The sequence below is a fragment of the Equus quagga genome, chromosome 11, assembly GCF_021613505.1.
Source record: "Equus quagga isolate Etosha38 chromosome 11, UCLA_HA_Equagga_1.0, whole genome shotgun sequence".
Taxonomy (NCBI): Eukaryota; Metazoa; Chordata; class Mammalia; order Perissodactyla; family Equidae; genus Equus; species Equus quagga.
The window spans coordinates 46,693,236-46,713,337 of record NC_060277.1 but is presented as its reverse complement, the minus strand read 5'-3'; the positions used below and the strand labels follow the sequence as shown (position 1 = coordinate 46,713,337).

At 38.6% G+C, this 20,102-nt stretch overlaps 1 protein-coding gene across 1 annotated transcript in view; it reads right to left on the bottom strand.

The window, feature by feature from the left end:
* ME1 (malic enzyme 1) overlaps window positions 1–20,102 on the bottom strand; it is a 174,686-nt gene that overhangs the window by 5,473 nt on the left and 149,111 nt on the right. The window contains exons 10-12 of the mRNA XM_046675226.1: window positions 9,400–9,505; window positions 7,877–8,019; window positions 4,687–4,860 (exon numbers count right to left, since the gene is read on the bottom strand). Of these exons, the coding sequence (XP_046531182.1) occupies window positions 4,687–4,860; window positions 7,877–8,019; window positions 9,400–9,505 (423 nt within the window). The remainder of the gene's footprint in view (window positions 1–4,686; window positions 4,861–7,876; window positions 8,020–9,399; window positions 9,506–20,102) is intronic.

The following is a 20,102-nucleotide window of genomic DNA, read 5'->3' as shown; positions in this document are numbered from 1 at the left end:
CAAACTGGGGGCTGGCCCCGTGGCTGAGTGGTTAAGTTCACACCCTCTGCTGCAGGCGCCCCAGTGTTTTGTTGGTTCGAATCCTGGGCGCGGACATGGCACTGTTCATCAAACCACGCTGAGGCAGCATCCCACGTGCCACAACTAGAAGGACCCACAACGAAGAATATACAACTATGTACTGGGGGGCTTTGGGGAGAAAAAAGGAAAAAATAAAATCTTTAAAAAAAAAAAAATGAGACAAACTGACATGAGCGAGCCAGATTTTGGACTTTGCCACAGAGGGTTTTATGGCCTGAAATAGTGGAAAGTTAATAAAACAGATGCTTGCTCTTTTCCCTAAGCTTCCTTCCCATTTCTAACGCATTTCAGGAAGTAGCCTTGATGAGAAGGGGCAGAACGTTCTCCAGAGCCTTTCCCCCAACCCTCAAGGTGCTGGTGTCGGAGTAGGAAGAGTCACAGAGCAGACGGCTCTCCCCGACCTGTACTGAGGACTCTTATCCTGCAGGAAGAAGAGATGATATTTGAATTGGATGCAAACTTTGAACTGGAGAGATATTTCATTATTCTCCACTGACATATCCCCAGCACCTAGAGTAATGCCTAGCACATGGCAGATACTTAATTAGTACTTGTTAAAAGAATGCGTGAATTCAAAATGAACTGAAAGTTACTGAGATGCTATTAAGAGAAAGAAAAGGGAGATATGATGGAGAATTATTTAAAACAGTGATTGAGACAAAATAAAACCATTTTATGTTAATTTCCCATTGAATTTAGGCCACTTAAAAAATCTTGTTACTCCTTGTTGTTCTGCAAAGGATTTGTGGCAGATTTAAATCAGCTGGCGTTTCTTAGATGTTAAAGCAAAAACTCTCATGGATAGCTGGTATTGTTATTTAACTGGATGAGAAGAAAGGAGCAGAACAGTCTCAAAAAGATGTAACAGTATGGTGGCTGAGAGCTCAGGCTCTGACGTGAGGTGGTACACATTCAAATTCCGATGGCACCATTACTATTTGTCTGAATTTTGGCAAATTAATTAACCTTTCTAAGCCTAGTTTTCTCTTTGGTGATGCAAGACTACTAACAGTTCCTAATTCATAGGATTAAATGAAATGAGTGCCAGTAAAGAATTAACCACACTGTCTGAGAAAATAAGTGTTCGATAAATCTTAGCTATTTCATTTTGAAAAGAACAGGTAGGCAGCCAGCATGGAGAGTGGGAGTAAAATAGCTTTTGGGGTCACATCCAGCTCTACAATGTATTAGCTTATTAGCTATTTGATTTGGAGGCACATTACGTAACCAATCAATTTCAAGTTTTTAAAATTTTGTGTATGAGATAATACGTATATTGCTCCAATCATATTGGCACATTGCTGGTATCCAACATCATTGTTTTTTCTCTAGTCATTTTAAAGAGACTGAAGATAGTCAGAAGATGGCTGAGTAAAGAGGAATCAGTCTGAATCTTTGCTCTCCACGTATGCCTGTCATGCAGAGAGGGAGCCAAGAAATTGTGGAACAAAGCCAAGTAGCAAACAGGTGACCACAGGGAGCCTACTGTTAGACTGATCCTGAGGGAAAAAGGAGAGATTATACAGGAGTTTTACTCTCACTCTCACGGACTGGCTCATTCGCTCAGAAGCTATTTGCTCCTTCTGATATACCATCGGTATATCTCTCTCTAACTACATCGTGGCTGCTTCCAAATACGCTCTCTTTGCTTCATTTTGACAATGTTACGGCAGCTGGATTTTCATTATCTAGTGACTTAAATGAGTCAAACCTTCCTCCAGATGCTGCTATCAGTGCTGATCACCTCCAGGGGCCTCTGGGCGGATATCAGAAAGGGATGGGGCGAGGCAGAGGAGACGACACAAAGCACGTGATTCTCGAGGAGAGGTGTGATGGGAGGCCAGGGTTTGCCTCCCAGATGTGGACAGGTGGAGTCTGCTCCCAGGCTGCTGCACAGACCACACGGGGTCAGGAGGGCTGACCCATCAGAGGTCCAGAAGACTGCCCAGAGTACCAGGAAAGCCAAATATCTCTTTGTGACATAAAAATGTCCAGGAATAGTCTTCTTGTGGATTGGGACCAATCCACAAGATTTCTAGTTCCACAAGAGATCCAACTAGTATTTTGACAATAATCCTAACAGTTATTAAATTTGGGGTTGCCAAACAAAACAATCTACCTAGATCTCTCACATGTTACTTTTATTAACCGTAAAATATAATCTAGACAAGATTTCTTCCGTTTGGGGCCCTCTAGCAGTGAGTGTCTATGGTATTGTATTTATTCTTCCTGCTAAGGTATATGACTAGTTCTATTTAATTCAATTCAATAAGTATTATTAAGTTTCTGTTATGTGCTTTAGTACTGTGCTAGGTGCTACTGGTGTTTTGAAAGAAGTACATGGAAGATGTTCTGTCTTTAAAGAAGATAATTTACAATTTAATTATAAGGTAACACTTAATTGTTTAAAACATAAAGCTCTCAAGAGCAAAATACAACTAGTAACAAAATTAAATGTCAAAGTGTTTGATAAAGACAGCCATGGCGTAGGAGAAAGATCGAGATGAGTCAGAGTAGAAAAGGATTCAAGGACAAGGTGGGACTTGAGCAGTGACCTGAAGGATAGGCTTAGATAAGCAGAGGATAATTCCCAGAGTTTTCCAGGCAGGATAATAGAGCAGTTACGTGCATATGCATGTGTGTTACAAGGCTTCGGGATGACGGAAAATGAAAAGCTCAGGCTTCGAAGCTTTGGTGCGTGCTTGGAAAGAGGATTACTAGTAGAAACGGGAATGCTGAGGGTGAGGGAAGCTGAGAAGTATGGTTTTACACATCTTGTGTTTAAGAAAACATCAGGGCATTTCTGTGGAAATATGCATCAAATAACTGGAGATACAGTAAAAAGATGAGAATAGAAATACACAGATTTGGCCACTCCTAGAATGAAGATAATGGAAACAAGAGAATGGATGAGATCTCTGAAAGCATTAAAAAATGGAAGAAAAAGCAAGGACCAAAAAATGAACACTAGAAAAAAGCTCTTAGTTAAAAGGGGGGACATGAAAAGGAGACAAAGAAAGCAATGAGATGGTATGAAAAACAGGAACGTTGTATTGAAGCAGAAGAGAAAAGGAGTGGAAAGGCAAAAGATCTAGCCAGAGAGATCACTAGCTAGATAAGAAAAATCACATTTTATTTTTTTTCTTCAAAGCTTTTTGGTCATGAGTATTACTTTTCCTGGTAGTAAGTGGAAAGTTTTTCTCATGAAATCTGTCACTAGATGGTGCTGGAGTTATTTAGGAAAGAAAACACCGGCTACCACAAGTAAAAGATCACTCTTTTTCTTCTTATGTCTCTGCTATAAAAGACAATGATTACACTTTCCTTAATGTAAGAACTTTGAAAAGCTCTCTTAGTAATTAGACATCTACTTATGTTTAACAAAGTTTTCTCAAGTTAAAGAAACTCAGACATCAGTTGTCATGCTTTTAACACAGCGAGGGGAAAGAAAAGAGGAGAACATAGTTTCCAGGCATCTGTTCCCACAGAATGACACCAAGTGCTAACACTGGGGTTACACTCCTTTAGATCACACCAACAGCGTAAGAATCTTTGTCTATATTCTTAGAGTTCCTCTTCACAATGGAAAGAATAACATGTTTTCATGATGAAATATTGAAATATTAATCAATTTTCACGTGGTTCAGTTCAGTTATAATGTTGTACAGTAGTTTAATTTTAAGAGAAGAAATTCACTCCAATTTCTCATTAATGAATTGCATCCTCTTCAAACATGCTACTAACCAGACGAACATTCTGATTACCAAAAGCTTATGACTTCATAAATATATGTCCACTCACTGTATCACCCCCCTGAGGCTTAGCGGGCAAGGGGAACTGACCGGAACCTGAAGTTCATGGCACCTCTTGTGCCATGAGTAATAAAGTCCTCTGTCTCTGACCTAAAAGTCTTGCGTCTTCTGCCAGCATCTATGAAACTGCGGCAGGCTAACTGGTTAGCTTGCAAGTAGGGTAAAACTTCAGATCCTTCACAGTTCTTAACAGCACCAGCATCCCTAGTGGGTCTGCTCTGTCCTGTTCTGAGACTCTTTCCTGCAGGCTCACACTAGAGCTCACTTCTGTCCTTTTAATGACTTTATAAACACTAATTCCCTGTCTTAATTTCTTTTCTGTTTAAAATACCGGAGCAGTTTCTGTTTTCTGCACTGAACCCTGAATGATAAACACTGCTTCGCTATACCAAATCCAACTTTCATTCTAAATCTTCAAAATGCCATTATTTAGGAAGGTTCTCAATGGACAAATATTTATCACTTAATCCATGATTTGGAAACAAAATTTTTAATTGTCTCATTCCCATCACAGAATTTGATTGGAAGTGTGAAGATTAAAAAAAAAGAGTTCCTTTTAAGAAATCAGAATGCAACTTTTCTGCTGGATGCTGAAGAACCGTCTCCTACTAGTGACGCAATACAAGCCTGCTGCCCACCCCTCGTTATCCACTGAGAAGGAGTTTCTCTTCTTTGGACTTTATACCTTCTAGGGAGTGAACTGAGAGGCTAGATAAATACAACATTAGACAACCTACACTAAGCTCATTTGGTATTTTATAGCTTTGGTGAACTTAAGAGTATTTTACAATACCTCAGCAGTAGTGAGAAAAATCTTATCTGTGATATGCCTCAATCCACACGCCACAACACCAAGAGCAACTCCAGGAAACACGTAGGAATTGTTGCCTTGGCCAGGATATAGGGTCTGTCCACTTGGAAGAGTGACTGGATCGAAAGGACTGCCACTGGCAAAAATTGCACGCCCCTACAACACAGACACACAACTTTAAAACGAAGCAAGAAATCTTAAAAGAAATGCATCATAATAGAACTACCCCATAGTTAAAGTAAAGAGTATTTAGAAAGAAGCTAATTTTCATTAACTCTCGAATAAGTCTGCGCAAGCTTTTATGATGTCGGCAATGAGCTCCGGAGTGGGTGATTATTACTGCTCTCTGTCTTACTCTCTACTCCTACGAGAAGTGTGCAAAGCCCATGATACCTGAAGACCACCACTCTGTTCTCTGCAGTGGTCCAACCCATAGGCCTATCAACCATTTCTACATAGGCTTCCAATTATAGACTTCTGAAAATAAAAATGATAGGTTAATATTAGAGTATAGGAAAGAATGACATTTTAGGTTAGAGTTTGGGGATCAACACATTTCAATGTAACCGTTGGGACAAATTTTATATATTTCTATATTGTAAAGAATTAAATGGAAAATATATGGGAAACAAACTCATTAGCACCAGTGGGATTAACAGGAAGATTAAATTATCAATAATTGTCAAAAATCATGTGGATTTTTTTCCTAATCTTCATATTTTGTCATAATGTTTTTGAGGAACCTCATGTATTACATGCTTTAAGATGGCATTAACTTAGGGCCTGTTCGCTGCTGCGTTCCATCCTGCTGATCAAAAGGGGCACGTCTGTGTGATCTGAGGGTGAGAGTGCAGAGGCACGAGAGCGTTCAGCCTCTAAAACAGGAATAGGAAACTCTCAACAACTAAAGCATCACAACCGAAAAAATGCATCTGAAAAGCCGAACGCACCAAATCCCCAAAGCATAGTTGAAATGATGATATACTGGGTTATAACTTTCATCTCTCGTACATCTAGAGTCTAAATCCATTATGATATTAATAATATTAACTTACTCATTTTTGTAAGATGCCATAATGTGTATTTTATATAAAGGTAAAGTTGTATAATATGATTCAACCTCATTCAGGATATAAAAAGATGAGAAAGAAAATAAAAATTCTCATCTAGGTGTCTTAAGATACTGTTAGATTTTGCACAAAACTTTTTGTTAGATTTTGCACAAAACTTTTTGTTTTCAGACAAGTCTGATACCTTTAACTCTATTTAGCAGATAAAATGTGTTACTGCAAGCAACTTTCTAAAGTAAATAAATTACTATTTGATACATATTTATATATGTTATTTGATATATATATATATATCTTTGAAAATTACATTTGAGAAGAGACCTGCAACATTACGTACACACGTTACCTCTGTATCTCCTTCCCCTCCTCCACACCCACTCCTCCCGCCTACCATTTTATGACCAAAAACCGTCACATTTTATGGAGGAAAGGCAGTAAACAGATGAGAGTTAGCTAAACACTCTCACGCAAACGGATTGTTAACACGGAGAAGGAAATTTCTCCAAACCATTTTAGTACAATTATAGTTGTGCATGGTTCAATAATCTTTTTGCAGTTTGTATTTTTAACCTTTCCCAAGGACTTTTCCCTGTGCCTGTAGCAGCAGAGATTCACGCTCAGCGAGCCTGTGATTTTGTTTTCTTGTTCTGTAATCCTGTGGCTGAATTAGCGTTTAAATTTTCAGCCTCAAAATTACTTTCAATTTTATGTATAAGAGCAGGGAACATTAGGCAAGATGACAAAAGAGTTCAGTCCATTTATATCAGACGCTTTCAAACTTAAAAACACAACTCTATAAATTTGGCTACAGGTGAGTCTATAAACTCTTGAGGCCTATTGACATATCCTAAACAAAATAACTACTTAAACATTTATTTATCGTGTGCCTCCTATGTTCAACACACCATGCTAAAGTGTTGCTATTGCTCAGAGTGTTTTTCTTCCTTTAAAGATTTAAGGACTCCTGAAGAATGTGGGGCAAATTCCCCAACCTAGAAATGGGACAAAAATTTAAATTATTGAGAACATTGATGGCATTCCAGATAAGAGAGATAAACAATGGAGTAGCTCCTTGCCAAAATTTTCTTAATTCATTAATTCAGTAATAAGCATTTAAGGACATAATATTAAAGACGTGGAACCATCAAGTTCTGATTTGTGCAGAATGACATAACTTTGTGTCCTGTTTACCTTTTCTAGTTCATTTCAGATCTATTTCCAAGATAAAAGTGTTAGATGCATATGACTCAATCTCTGTTTTGTTGTAATGACATTTTCAAGCCTTTGAAAAAAGGCCCTTGTCAACATATCAGTCAAATCTATACTAATAGAAACATAGTATAAAATGTCACTTTTTTTTTTGAGGAAGATTAGCCTTGAGCTAACTACTGCCAATCTTCCTCTTTTTGCTGAGGAAGACTGGTCCTGAGCTAACATCCATGCCCATCTTCCTCCATTTTATACGTGGGACGCCTACCACAGCATGGCTTTTGCCAAGCAGTGCCATGTCCACACCCAGGATCCGAACCAGCGAACCCCGGGCCGCTGAGAAGCGGAAGGTGTGCACTTAACCACTGCGCCACCGGGCCGGCCCCTCACTTTTTTGAAAAGAGTAAAGTATTGAAGCTTTGAGGACTCCCACCCCAACCTGGCTGGATGTCAAAATAGCAGCCCAAATGCTCCACCCATGGCATCAAAATCCAAACCCAGGATTTAGCAAAGCAAAAATAAGATTGCGGTTTTACACTGTATGCTTCAATGCTTAGGAATAGCTAGTTAAAGGCTATTTTAATAAGCATCTAGAATCAAGCTTTTTCCTTTTCCTTTCTAACTTTTATGCTTATCTCTTATATACTTCCAAAACACTAGAGGGAAATTATCAATAAAACATTACAAAGTTAATTGTTTCATTGAAGAAAAAGATTTATACAACAACATTCTAGAAAAGGAAATAGCTCTTATCCCTTCCGAACTGTTCACTTTTCTTCCCATCTTGCTTGTGTAATTTTTTAAGGATAAGTGGTGAGCACCTTAGATACCCTAGGCTTCCCTAAAATGAATCAGAATTCAACAATAGAACATCAGTTATACTTCCGCTTTACCTGGGTTAGTTTATAGCACTGCTCTGCAGTACATTCTGCTTTGCTAGTTGGATTACTCAAAGCAAAAATAATAGGCCGTTCATTGAAGGCAGCCATATCTTTGAGAATTTGTTCTGAGAATGCACCACCAATTGCAGCAACTCCTAATGTAGAAATGAGAAACCAGTGAATAGGAATTGGTTCATTAATCCAAGGAGCCCACGTCCAAAAACTGATGAGACGTGTCAGGTCATTTTGTAATAAACCCTAAACAAAACATAGAACAGTTATATTAAAGTGACAAAATGAGACAAGTGTGTCAATGCCAACAATCTGTAGGGTTACAAATCCACAAGCACCTATTGAAAAATAACAGATATAACATTTGACTCATAATACATTGAGTTAGTGACCAATCACTGGGAATTTGATTGCAGGCATTTATATCAGTAAATTAAACGTGTCCAGTGTAAATTCTCTCTCTATAAACAATTCTATGAGTATATTTCAGTCTCTCAGGCTGTAAAGTAATTATGTTTTAGAAATCAGTGCTAACACTTAAGACAATGTCCAATTCAATTGTAAAACTGAAGGATGGCTCATTGAAAGAATTTTAACAGAAGAACAAAGCAATTAGCATAATGGAATAAAAAAATTAGAAACATTCCTGATAGAACATATTTTGTAAAAAACACCAAAAAAGGCTTACTATAGTTCGTGTCATGGAGTATTTGTTTTTGTTACGGTTATCACCATTATTCTCAATATTGTTATCTGTTTCACAAGAGCTTCTAGAAATGGAGTATGATACAAAGTAAGGGCTCACATTATATACACACAGAATAAGGGATGAAGTCTCATAATTTCCTCTGAGTTTTTTCAGCCACCTTAAGTTTGACCATATTAAACATCTTATTGCACACATGGAACGTGGAAGCTCCCGTGTTAAGTGCTGTGATGAATATGAGGATGTGTGAAATATGGTCCCCATCTCCAAGGGAGGTCTAGTTCAGCGTTTCTCAGCCTTGCCACTATTAACATTTTGGGTGGGATAATTCCTTGTTGTGGGGGCTTTCCCGCACATTGTAGGGTGTCGAGCAGCATCCTGAGCCTCTGCCCACTAGATGTCAGTAGCCTTCACCTCTCCTGCTCCCCAATCTCTGACAACCAAAAATGTCTCCAGATGTTGCCCAATGTTCCCTTGGGGGTCAAATAGCTCTCATTTGAGAACCATTGTCTATCTGCAATAATTAAGCCCGGAAACTACTGAATATGCCAGGTACTAACAGGTTGACAGAGGCAGCAGAGAGGGCCACTCACTTCATTTGGGATCAGTAAGATTAAGAAGACAGCACCGAACTGACAAATCTAGTTGTTTATGAGGCACTGTTGCTTCAGTGAATATGTACTTTTGTTTGTGAATTCTAAAGGTTAGAATTTCAAAAAACTAAATAATGTCTCAAAAATCAGTAGTAAGAAAACCAATTAGGCCAAAATGGGGTGGAGGTGGGGTTTACGGGAGAGAGGGAAAACAAGAAGTTTACCTATGAGGACGGTTGGTTTTATTTCTTGAACAATGGCTTCTAGGTTCTTCATTTCTTCATGTTCATGGGCAAATTCCTCTTTCTCTCGTGTTAGGGCAGCACGTCCCTAAGTAAAGCAAATGAGAAGAAACGATAAATCTGCCAAACATATGTGCATCAAAGAAATTTCAGAATATTACACATATTACCAGAATTTATGCATAACATTTTTATGTATTAGGTGTTACAATCTTTTCTCCAATTATCAAAGTATTATTTCATTCATTCTTTCAATAAATATTTATGTCTTAGACAATGCTCTAGGCTATGGGTATATAACAGTGAACAAATAAAGTCTTTCCCTTATTTATTATTTAATATTAAAAATCCTAATTCTACAGCCATTTGTGAGGAACTGGCATTAACAAACAGTAATGCAAAATGTCATGTAAATAAAGATACTGTTACTCAACATTATTTGTGCTAATATAGGAGTGTCCTAGAATGTGGAGTTGACTTTACCCGCAGCACTCCCAGTTGAAGAAGAATGGACTGGATGCCAGATCTATATCATAGTTTGATTTTCTGAATAAGCGCTAGCTTTATATGTTTTTATTTTTAATGTTTTCATTATGAATGTGCCATATGTTATCTAGGAAACATCTAATTATATTCTAGCTGCAAATTTTTAAGATTTTGACTAAGCTTTGGGTGGTGAACATGATGTAATCTACACAGAAATCGAAAAAGGTAACAATGTACAGCTGAAATTTATATAACGTTATAAACCACTGTTACCGCAATAAAAAAAGAATAACAAAAAACCCAATTTTGACTACATAATAAATCACTACCTAACTTTATAACGTCCTATATGACTCAGAAGTTGTTTTCCCATATTTCACTTGATCCCCTCAACAATTCTGAGAAGTAAGGCAAGTATAATGAGTCATTTTGTATGACAAAACAGAGGCTCTGAGATGTTAAGTGACTTGCCCAAGGCAGGTACTTTCAGTAGAAACTCGGTTTTTCAATAATATAGCACATTACAGCCCTGGAGAAAAAGCTCAAATAGTATATGCCAGATTGTCTGCCAATTGATAATCCTGAAAATGGTTCAATTTTCTAGTTTTAAAAGGTTATTATAATTTTATTTATTTTTAAAAGTAATATACGAGTCAGCATCATGGTGACGTGAGGCGCTCCCTGGGTCTCTCCCCTTCAATCTACGACTAGCAAAACACCCATAACTCAACAAAGATTCCTCTGCCCAACACACCAGGACTCTGGAGAGATCCACACATCTGTACATCTGAAGGTGGGTGGACTGGAATACACAGAGAAGGCAGAACTGGGGGATCAGTGGAAGCAGCGCCCACGATCCCAGCCCCCTGCCATGGCAGCTAAGCCACAGTCCCAGGGAACTCGGTAGCAGCAGTAGAAGCAGCGCACATGACTCCAGCCTCCTGGCCGCAGTGGTACCTGTGGCCACAGCGAAGTGGGAAGCAGTGGCAACGGGCCCCACCACCCCATCCCTCCAGCCTCGGTGGCACCTGCAACTCTGGGTTCCCCTCTCCCCATGCACTACCCCAACAACCCCAGATGTAGTGGAGGTGCCAGAGACCCCGACCCCTACTCCTGCTGTGGAGGCAGTGCCCCTGCCCCAGGCAACCGCAAACGTGGTGGAGGCACCTGTCATCCCAGTGCCCCTAGCGGCAACACCAGAGACCACAGCAACACCAGCAGCTGCAAGGTACCACTGACCCCAGTGGCATAAGCAGCAATGAGGAGGGTACTGGCGACACCTCTGGTAGAGGCGATGGAGGTGGAAAGTGCCATTTCTCAAATACAGCCAGAGGCAGCTCAGGTCAAAGAAACCAATACCTTGTGCTATAGCAGACACCTCTTGAAAACAAAACAAAGGACTCTAATTAACTATCTGCTGAATTGTTGGACTCAAAGTAAACAGAGCTGTACCTAAATAAGAAAGGTGTTTGCTGCTTCAAATCCACTAGGAGAGGACCAACTCAGCAAGAACCATGAAAAACCACTGTAACATGATATCACACACACAAAAAAGACAACACTCCAGAAACCCAACTTCAAGTCACGAAAGATTGTGATCTAACTGATAAAGAATTCAAAATAACTGTCAGAAAGAAACTCAATGAGCTACAAGAAAGTTCAGAAACGCAGTTCAATGAGCTCATGAATAACATTAATGAGCAGAAGGAATACTTTATCAAAGACATTGAAACTCTAAAAAAGAATCAAAAAGAAATTCTGGAGCTGAACTCAATAAATGAGATGAACAACACAGTAGAGAGCACTGGAAATAGAGCAGACTATATAGAAAAGAGAATCAGTGAGCTGGAAGACAGAAATCTAGAAATGATTCATGTAAAAGAGAACTAAAATTTTTTAAAAAATGAAAAAACTCTATGAGAATTATTCGACTCCATTAGAAAAGGTAACATAAGGATAATGGGTATCCCAGAAGGAGAAGAGAGGAAGAAGCGGGCAGAGACCTTATTTAAAGACATAATAGTTGAGAATTTCCAAACCTGGGAAAGGAATGAGATATACAAGTCCTCAAAGCTAACAAAACACCTAATTATCTCAGCATAAAAAGACCTTCTCCAAGACACATTACATTAAAACTATCAAAAGTCAATTATAGAAAAAGATTTTTAAAGACAGCCAGGAAAAAAAAGACAGCAACCTTAAAAGAATCTCCCAATAGGCCGTCAGCAGATTTCTCAACAGAAACTACACAGGCAAGGAGAGAGTGGACTGACATACTCAAAATAGAAAGATAGAAACTGTCAGCCAAGAATATTCTACCTAGCAAAGTTATGCTTCAGATATGAAGGAGAAATAAAGGCTTTCCCAGACAAAGAAAAGCTGAGGGAGTTCATCACCACAGACCTGCCCTACAAAAAAAATGTTGAAAGGAGCTCTCCTACTTGAAACAAAAAGGCAAAAGTACATATATTAGAGCCAACAGCTTCCTAAGAACAGAATTCACCATTAGTCATTTCTGGGTTCTAAAAGGTTATTATCTTACCTTTTTTTCCTCACACATCAAAACATACTACATCTAAGACACTGTGAAAAACAATCTTATTAACACTAACTCGAAAAGACACCTGCACCCCATGTTCACTGCAGCATTATTTACAACCGTCAAGACATGGAAACAACCCTGTCTTGGATGGGCCCTGAAGGTATTATGCTAAGTAAAATAAGTCATACAGAGAAAGGCAAATACCATATGATCTCACTTATATATGAAATCTGAAAAACAAACCAAAAAACTGAACCCACAGATACAGAGAACAGACTGGTGGTTGCCAAAGGTGGAGGGTGGAGGCTGAGCAAAATGGGTGCAGGGGGTCAAAAGGTACAACCTTCCAGGCATAAAATAAATATCCTGGGGATGTAATGTTCAACATGTTGACTGTAGTTAAGAATACTGTATTGTATATTTCAAAGTTTCTAAGAGAGTAGATTTAAAAATTCTCATCACAAGAAAAAAATTTTGTAACTATGTGTGGTGGCAGATGTTAACTAGAGTTATTATAGCAAATATTTGGCAATATACACAAACATCAAATCATTATGCTATATACCTGAAACTAATATAATGTTATACATCAGTTATAACTCAATTAAAAAAAATCTCAATTAATTCATTCAGAATCAAACTTTAAGCTTGCTGTTTCATATTCAGTTCAGGAGAGACTATTCTAGTCTCTAGTAATATTAGGTTGAATATTGTCAGTCCATACTCTTGTTCATCATGTTATTAAAGAAAAAAATTAGTCAATCATATAAATTCATTTTCCACTTTTATCAGGAAGCAGCAAATTGTTCAATAAAACCTATCTACTATAGCCTCTTTAGAATTAGTCACAGATCTAACTGGACTGATTCTGTGAGTAAAGACTAAACATTCTTAAACAGTTCTTTTGTATTTATAAGATTTTAAAAAATTGCCTGTAATAATATAAAAAAAAACTATGACAACACTGAAATCTTTACAATTCTCACTAAATTGGGGTGGGGAGGGCTACCAGGCGCTCCCATCCTCACCTCTCTTGGCTTCACAGCTGGGAAATTTATTTGATTTACATATCTCAATCATAGAGATTAATTAAGCATCATCTTAACATGTAAAACGTGGCTAGGCTTAATGATAATTTATCAGTTGCAAATAAGAAAATACAGGTATTTGGGGTGTCACAGAATCCCTGCAAATATTTTGAGAATTCAGATTTTGACTTAAGCCCCAATTCGTCATCATCCCTCTCCTGTGTTATTGTTTTTCGCAATGTAACTTCACAGTTCCTCTCACAAAAAGCAGGGTATACTTTCCTACCCGCTGTCTTTGGATTTGAGCAAGTGGCTTGGCTTTGGTTAATAAAATGTGAGCTGAAATGAGAGTGAGCCAGTTCCAGGCTTAGGTCTTAAGAGGAACTGGTGCTTCCACTTGCTCTCTCATGCCTTGGCCATTTGCTTGAGAAGTGCATAACCTGGCTAGTCGGCTGGTCCAAGGAGGATGAGAGCCTTGTGAAGCTGACCTGGACCCAACCTGTAGCTCACAGCCACCCAGCCAACATCATCAGGGCTACCCCATCTGACCCACAGGTGTGTGAGAAATACATACTTATTGTTGTATGCCACTGAGATTGTGTGGCTTTTTTTTTTTTTTTGAGGAAGATTAGCCCTGAGCTAATATCTGCCGCCAATCCTCCTCTTTTTGCTGAGGAAGACTGGCCCTGAGCTAACATCCATGCTCATCTTCCTCCATTTTATGTGTGGGATGCCTGCCACAGCATGGCTTGATAATCAGTGCATAGGTCCACACCCAGGATCCAAACTGGCGAACCCTGGGCTGCCAAAGAGGAGTGCCTGAACTTAACCACTATGCCACTGGGCCGGCCCCAGGATTATGTGGCTTTTGATAACAAAGCAATAGCTGACTGATACAGGGGAGGACTTTAATTTTGATTATATATTCCCCCATTTCTTTCTGCTCAGTGTACCTCCTATCTGTTGCTTGGGAATAAAAGATTACTTTCCCTGAAATGATTTGATGAAAAGAATGCTCTTTCAATCCATCTGCTACCTCATCAACCTTATTCCTGCTGAGTTATTTGGCAAAAAAATAATCTTGCCTTGTTAGAAAGATGAGAGAAATTTTGGTCATGGATAGGAATAAGAATTTGGAACCATTTGACAGTTACATTATTTAATTATCTAAATTATTTATGAACTATTTCTGGAAGTAGTATAAGCTAAAATTCATGACTCTTGATTCTCACAACAATGAAATTTCTAGGATGGGTACTAAACAAAGTTGTGGCTTGGGGAGACATATTTCCTGGGAATAATAACTTTCAGCTTCCAATATTCTAAACTAAACATGACATAGTTTTGACTTGTTGCTTTTTCCCAGAAACGCATATAGTCAAATCGAAGCATAAGGCAAGAAATTAGACTAACATCTCTGTGAGGCCCTGTATGGCAAATACTGGGATTTCAAATGGCTTCTAGCATAAGCTTCTATACACTAGGCCTCAAAACTCTCTCACAGCTGGAGTTTCTGCTTTAAACATAGCACTCACCAGGCTGATGCCTCTACAGGATCTTGAAGGAGAAATGCCCATCATGAAGTGGTGGCCATCTGGAGTGAGATGAGACTAAGACTACCTTCTGGCCAAAAGGATGGAGTGGAAGTGCTATGTGCAACTTCAGGGCTGTATCTTTAAAAAGGAAGGAGGCACAGTCCCCCAGTCCATTCCCCGCCCCCTCTCCCCAGCAGGCTGGGAGATAGTGAGAACTAGAAAGCTTCTCTGCACCCAGAGATGGATGGTGGACACAGCCTGAGTCTCTGGTCTGCCTCCCTCTACACTGCTAGATGACAAAGAAATAAATTTTATCTTGTTTAGGTCACCATGTTTTTTGCGACAGCAGTTTAACCTAAAATCTAACTAATACGTATGGGTTTACACTAGTAGCCTTTTCATTTTAGATATCTGAAAATAGCACAGACACAATCAGGAGGAGACTTTGTCTTAACAAGCCCTTATCTTCCAGGATGGCCAGTGACCAAACCATCAAAACCAAGAAAAAGTGTTGATACCATTTTTAAAGATTAGTGGTAATGCAAATTCTAGCATTTTTCTACATTTAAACACTTATTTTTTATTTCCAATTAAAGTCCTGCTTACTGCAATTTAAACAATTTATTTTTGTTCAACTTTGTACCATTGCCCTTAAATAATCTTTAGTATATTTGAAAACAGACACTGAATCACATCTCTTTTCCCAGGTGAGGAACCCCAATGCTCTTAATCTGTTCTAATTGGACCCATCTTTCTTCCCAATAACCAATGAGACTCTGAACTCTCAGATGCTCTCGTCACACTTTAAATACCACAGAACTGAAATTTGTACTCCATCAAAGGAATAACCAATGTGAATATGGTCAAGGAATTACCGTACTTCCTAGATCTTGCTTTCAATGTTATAGTAATGCAGTCTAGTGTGTTTTCTTCTTTAATAACAGTAAAATACTATAATTAATCTTTACCCGTGGTTTACTTTGAAATAGAAAGCAGAAACCTCACTAAAAGAATTGTAAGAGAGAAGAACATTAAGATTTTTAGGATTATTAACAGAATAGGAATAGGAAATTTAAAAATATTTTTAGGAGGAAAATATGCCACTGATTTGTTTATTTAAAAAAATGCCTGGGCTCACCAAACAATAAGATCGCACACAGTCCTTGGTAAAACAGCATGGTGCACCGCATGAAACAGAGGAATCAGTTGCTCACAGTGAAGCCTGGCTGAAAGCATCTGGGTGTTCCCGGTCTGTGAAAACAACTAGTTCTTGACCACTCAACCACTGACAAACAGCATGACAATGAAAGTAGATCCAAACTGTCTTTGGTCTATGTTTTAAAATATATTTACGTATGATCTCCGTAAGAATGGAAATCTATTCATTTTCATTAGATTACCAAGCCAAGAAGTAGCCTCCCACATGAAAAAACAAAACTAGCATAAGAGTGAAAGTCTTAGAAATTATTTTACTAGGCGGTGAAGCAACCAAATTCAACCTGGCACAACATGAATTGTACTGTGGCTTCAAGTAGCACGTAGACAAGACAAGAGGGTCTAGTCCGTGTATATTGAATGTGGACCTACAAATCCATAATGTGGAATGAATTTAAAAGATGGTGAATAATCTGAAAGTGAGAGACATGATCCCCATTTTCTTAATTCAACGATTCAAAATATTTTCCTGAGTGTAGTATACCCGATTATCCCAAAAAGTAAATTTAAAAAATTTTAAATGCATTTTATAATGTTGTCCCTGCAACCGTTGATTGCTGATAATATATCATTAGTTTGTGATAAATTTTGTTGGCTAGGGACATGAATAAATAACTAATAGCAGAATGCATTCTAATAGGTAACAGCAAATAAATTTGTTACATCTGAAAACTTTTAATGATATTCAAAAAGTAAAGAAAAGCTTCCCAATTAAACACAGAAAATGCCATCCACAAATGCTAGAGACAGAAAATGGGACTGAAGCTTGCATAGCAGTCTTTAGGCTCTTGATCTTGGGCAAGTCCTTTGATACTTCCATGGATGTTGGTTTCTCTACCTAGAAAATCATTTGGATTGGTGACGATGACAGATCTGATGAACCAGATCTGTACTTTCCAAAGCTAACTGAGCACCAGACTCATCTGAGGAAAAACAGATTCCAGATATTCTAGTTTAATTCCAGGATGAGGCCCTGGAATCTGTGCACACACACACACACACACACACACACACACATATATACATATTTTTTTTGGTAAGGAAGATTGGCCCTGAGCTAACATCCATTGCCAATCCTCCCCTTTTTGCTTGAGGAAAATTAGCCCCGAGCTAACATCTGTGCCAATCTTCCTCTATTTTGTATGTGGGATGCTGCCACAGCATGACTTGATGAGCGGTGTGTAGGTCCATGCCCGGGATCTGAACCCACAAACCCCAGGCCACCGAAGCGGAGCCTGTAGAACTTCACCACTATGCCAGCAGGCCAGCCCTTGTGTGTATTTTTTTTTAAAGCTTCCCAGGTGATTAGCGTGATTAGCCAGTTTGGAGAGTCACTGCACTAAGTGATTTATCAGATCTCTATCAGAAGCATTTTAAAGAAGAAGTTGCATATTTTCCAAAATAGTATAAAATGATGAGTTTTAAAGAAAGAAAGCTACAGAATAATGTAAGTCAGCAATCACAGATTTCTAATACTCCTTTTCTGGCTGACAACCTAAGATATAATGAAAAATATTTAATGTGGTTTAAGCCTCCTAAGTTTCCTGGAATGAGAAGCAAATCGTAAAGAAGATAGATAAACACCGCATGAAAGGAAAAGATGTATGCTTTTATCATGAACGTCTTACTTTATTAATCATAGTAACAGCACTGGCAGCTCCCAGCCACTGAAGCCAGAATTTGGCCAGAAGACATCTGTCTAGTAAGAGGCATAAATTACCCAGTCTCACCCCCAAAGGCTGGATTCTTGGTGGTGACTTAGGAACGCAGAGAAAATACTGAAAGAAGGCCAGGAATCACGAAAATGGTAATACTAGCCTTACTGAAGGGCTCTACTTGCCAAAAACAGAAGAACCAAAAGACAAACATACAGATCTCCCAAGTATTTTCTACACCATTTTCAAAGCTGATGTGATGGTCTGGTTCAGATTTAAAAACTATTGGAATGTGACCTTCTCCAGATCTGGTAATATTAAGGCAACTGCCTTTACCTTTGGACTTCTATTTTCTGGACCAATGGCTCATTTTTCTCCTTTTTTCAAAATCTAATTTGGAGTCCATGCTCTTTATGCAAATCACTTCAGTTGGATATGGACATAGAAGATTTCTTTCCCCTTCATTCTCCGTTTTCAGGATTCCTCACTAGATGCTTTTTGCCCTCTTTGGGCAAAGTGCTCATGGGCACTTCTTATCTCAGAAATCCCTAATTCTATGGTGTTTCTTTTTTTTAAGAGTCTCTAATTACACCAAATGTTTATGGATAGCTGGGAATTTCTTTTGCATGTTATTATTTCTTTAATCTCCCCTCCCCCCTTTATTTTGTGCCGATGGTTAGTACAAGATAGAAGACACAACCATTCTGAATTACTACCTTTTTCAAAAAGCACATATCGGGGCCACCCCCGTGGTCGAGTGGTTAAGTTCACGTGCTCTGCTTCGGCAGCCCAGGGTTTCGCCGGTTCAGATCCTGGGCGTGGACATGGCACCGCTTGTCAGGCCATGCTGAAGTGGCATCCCACATACCACAACTAGAAGGACCCACAACTAAAATACACAACTATGTGCTGGGGGAACTTGTGTAGAAAAAGCAGAGGAAAAAAAAAAAAGAAAGGAAGATTGGCAACAGTTGTTAGCTCAGGTGCCAATCTTTAAAAAGAAAAAAGCACATATGTTCTGATGGGGTGGGGAGAATAAGAGGCAAACATTGCCAAGATTTTGGTTAGCATTCCATGACCCAGAATAGGTATAAAAAATTAATTATAGATTGCCACTGATACATATGTACCCCTTCCCACACACAGGCACTAGAAGAACTCTTCCACAAGTGCCTACCCTGAATCCATTCCTGCTTGGACAGCCTGCCCCACGTACGGGTCTGTTTTGGTTATGTCATTAGTTCTTCAGAGTTGAATCTGGCCCCTCTCTGGATCTGCAGACAGGGCCTTCTTAGGGCACCATCAGTGACATTTCACTGCAACACTTGCAGTGCCGGTGTGTGCACTTGTTAAAGAGCCAGAGCTGCGTTTCACCGTCTCAGGGCAGATTAACAGAAGAGAAACGACGCAACAAAAGTATTTTCCATGTTGAGAATAACAAGGGGTGCAGAATGGCCGTAATTTAAGATAACAGGTGGTTAACTCCATCGACATTTAATTTTGTATTATTAAAAATCAATATCTGTAATTTTCTGTCTAAAAGACTCGTGTATATAATCTTTTGCCTCTGCTCTTTTTAATACCTACTTATACGTTGGTCATACTCTATAGAAAACGGACAAGAGGGAGAAAAAAATCAAGTCAGATACTTTTCACCAAGCTTCAGAGTCTCTTAGGAGCTAGAATTTTTGTTTAAACCACAGTGTATTAAATGTATTAACCATCATTCAAGGTGCTGATAGTATCACCAGCTGAAATTCTGATAAATCCAGAGGAAAGGAGAACTTTTTCTGTACAGCACAGTTTCAAGTCCTAGACCTAAAGATTAAGCTCTCAGGAAGGAAATAACTGTACCGTCAAAGTACCCTTACAATGTGTAAAACACCCTTATTCACTATCTCTTTGTACAGGAACCAAAAACATTTAACTATAAAGCAAATAATAATAATAATAATAATAATAATGATTGAAAATAGAACAAAATAAAACTAAAATCAAAACAAAATTCTATAGACTCACTCTGGGTTAAACGAAGCCTATCCTTCATAAACTCTATTAACACCCTACTTTTATTTTAAGTTTTATGTCTTAGCATTACTTTGGCATATAAGTGAAAGCCAAAATGCATTTATTTAAGGAGTAGATTAAGTCTGGATTGGTTTGTTTTGTGGCTTCTTGTCCTCCTTGAAAATGCTTCAAATTATCACTGTGAAATACAAAGACT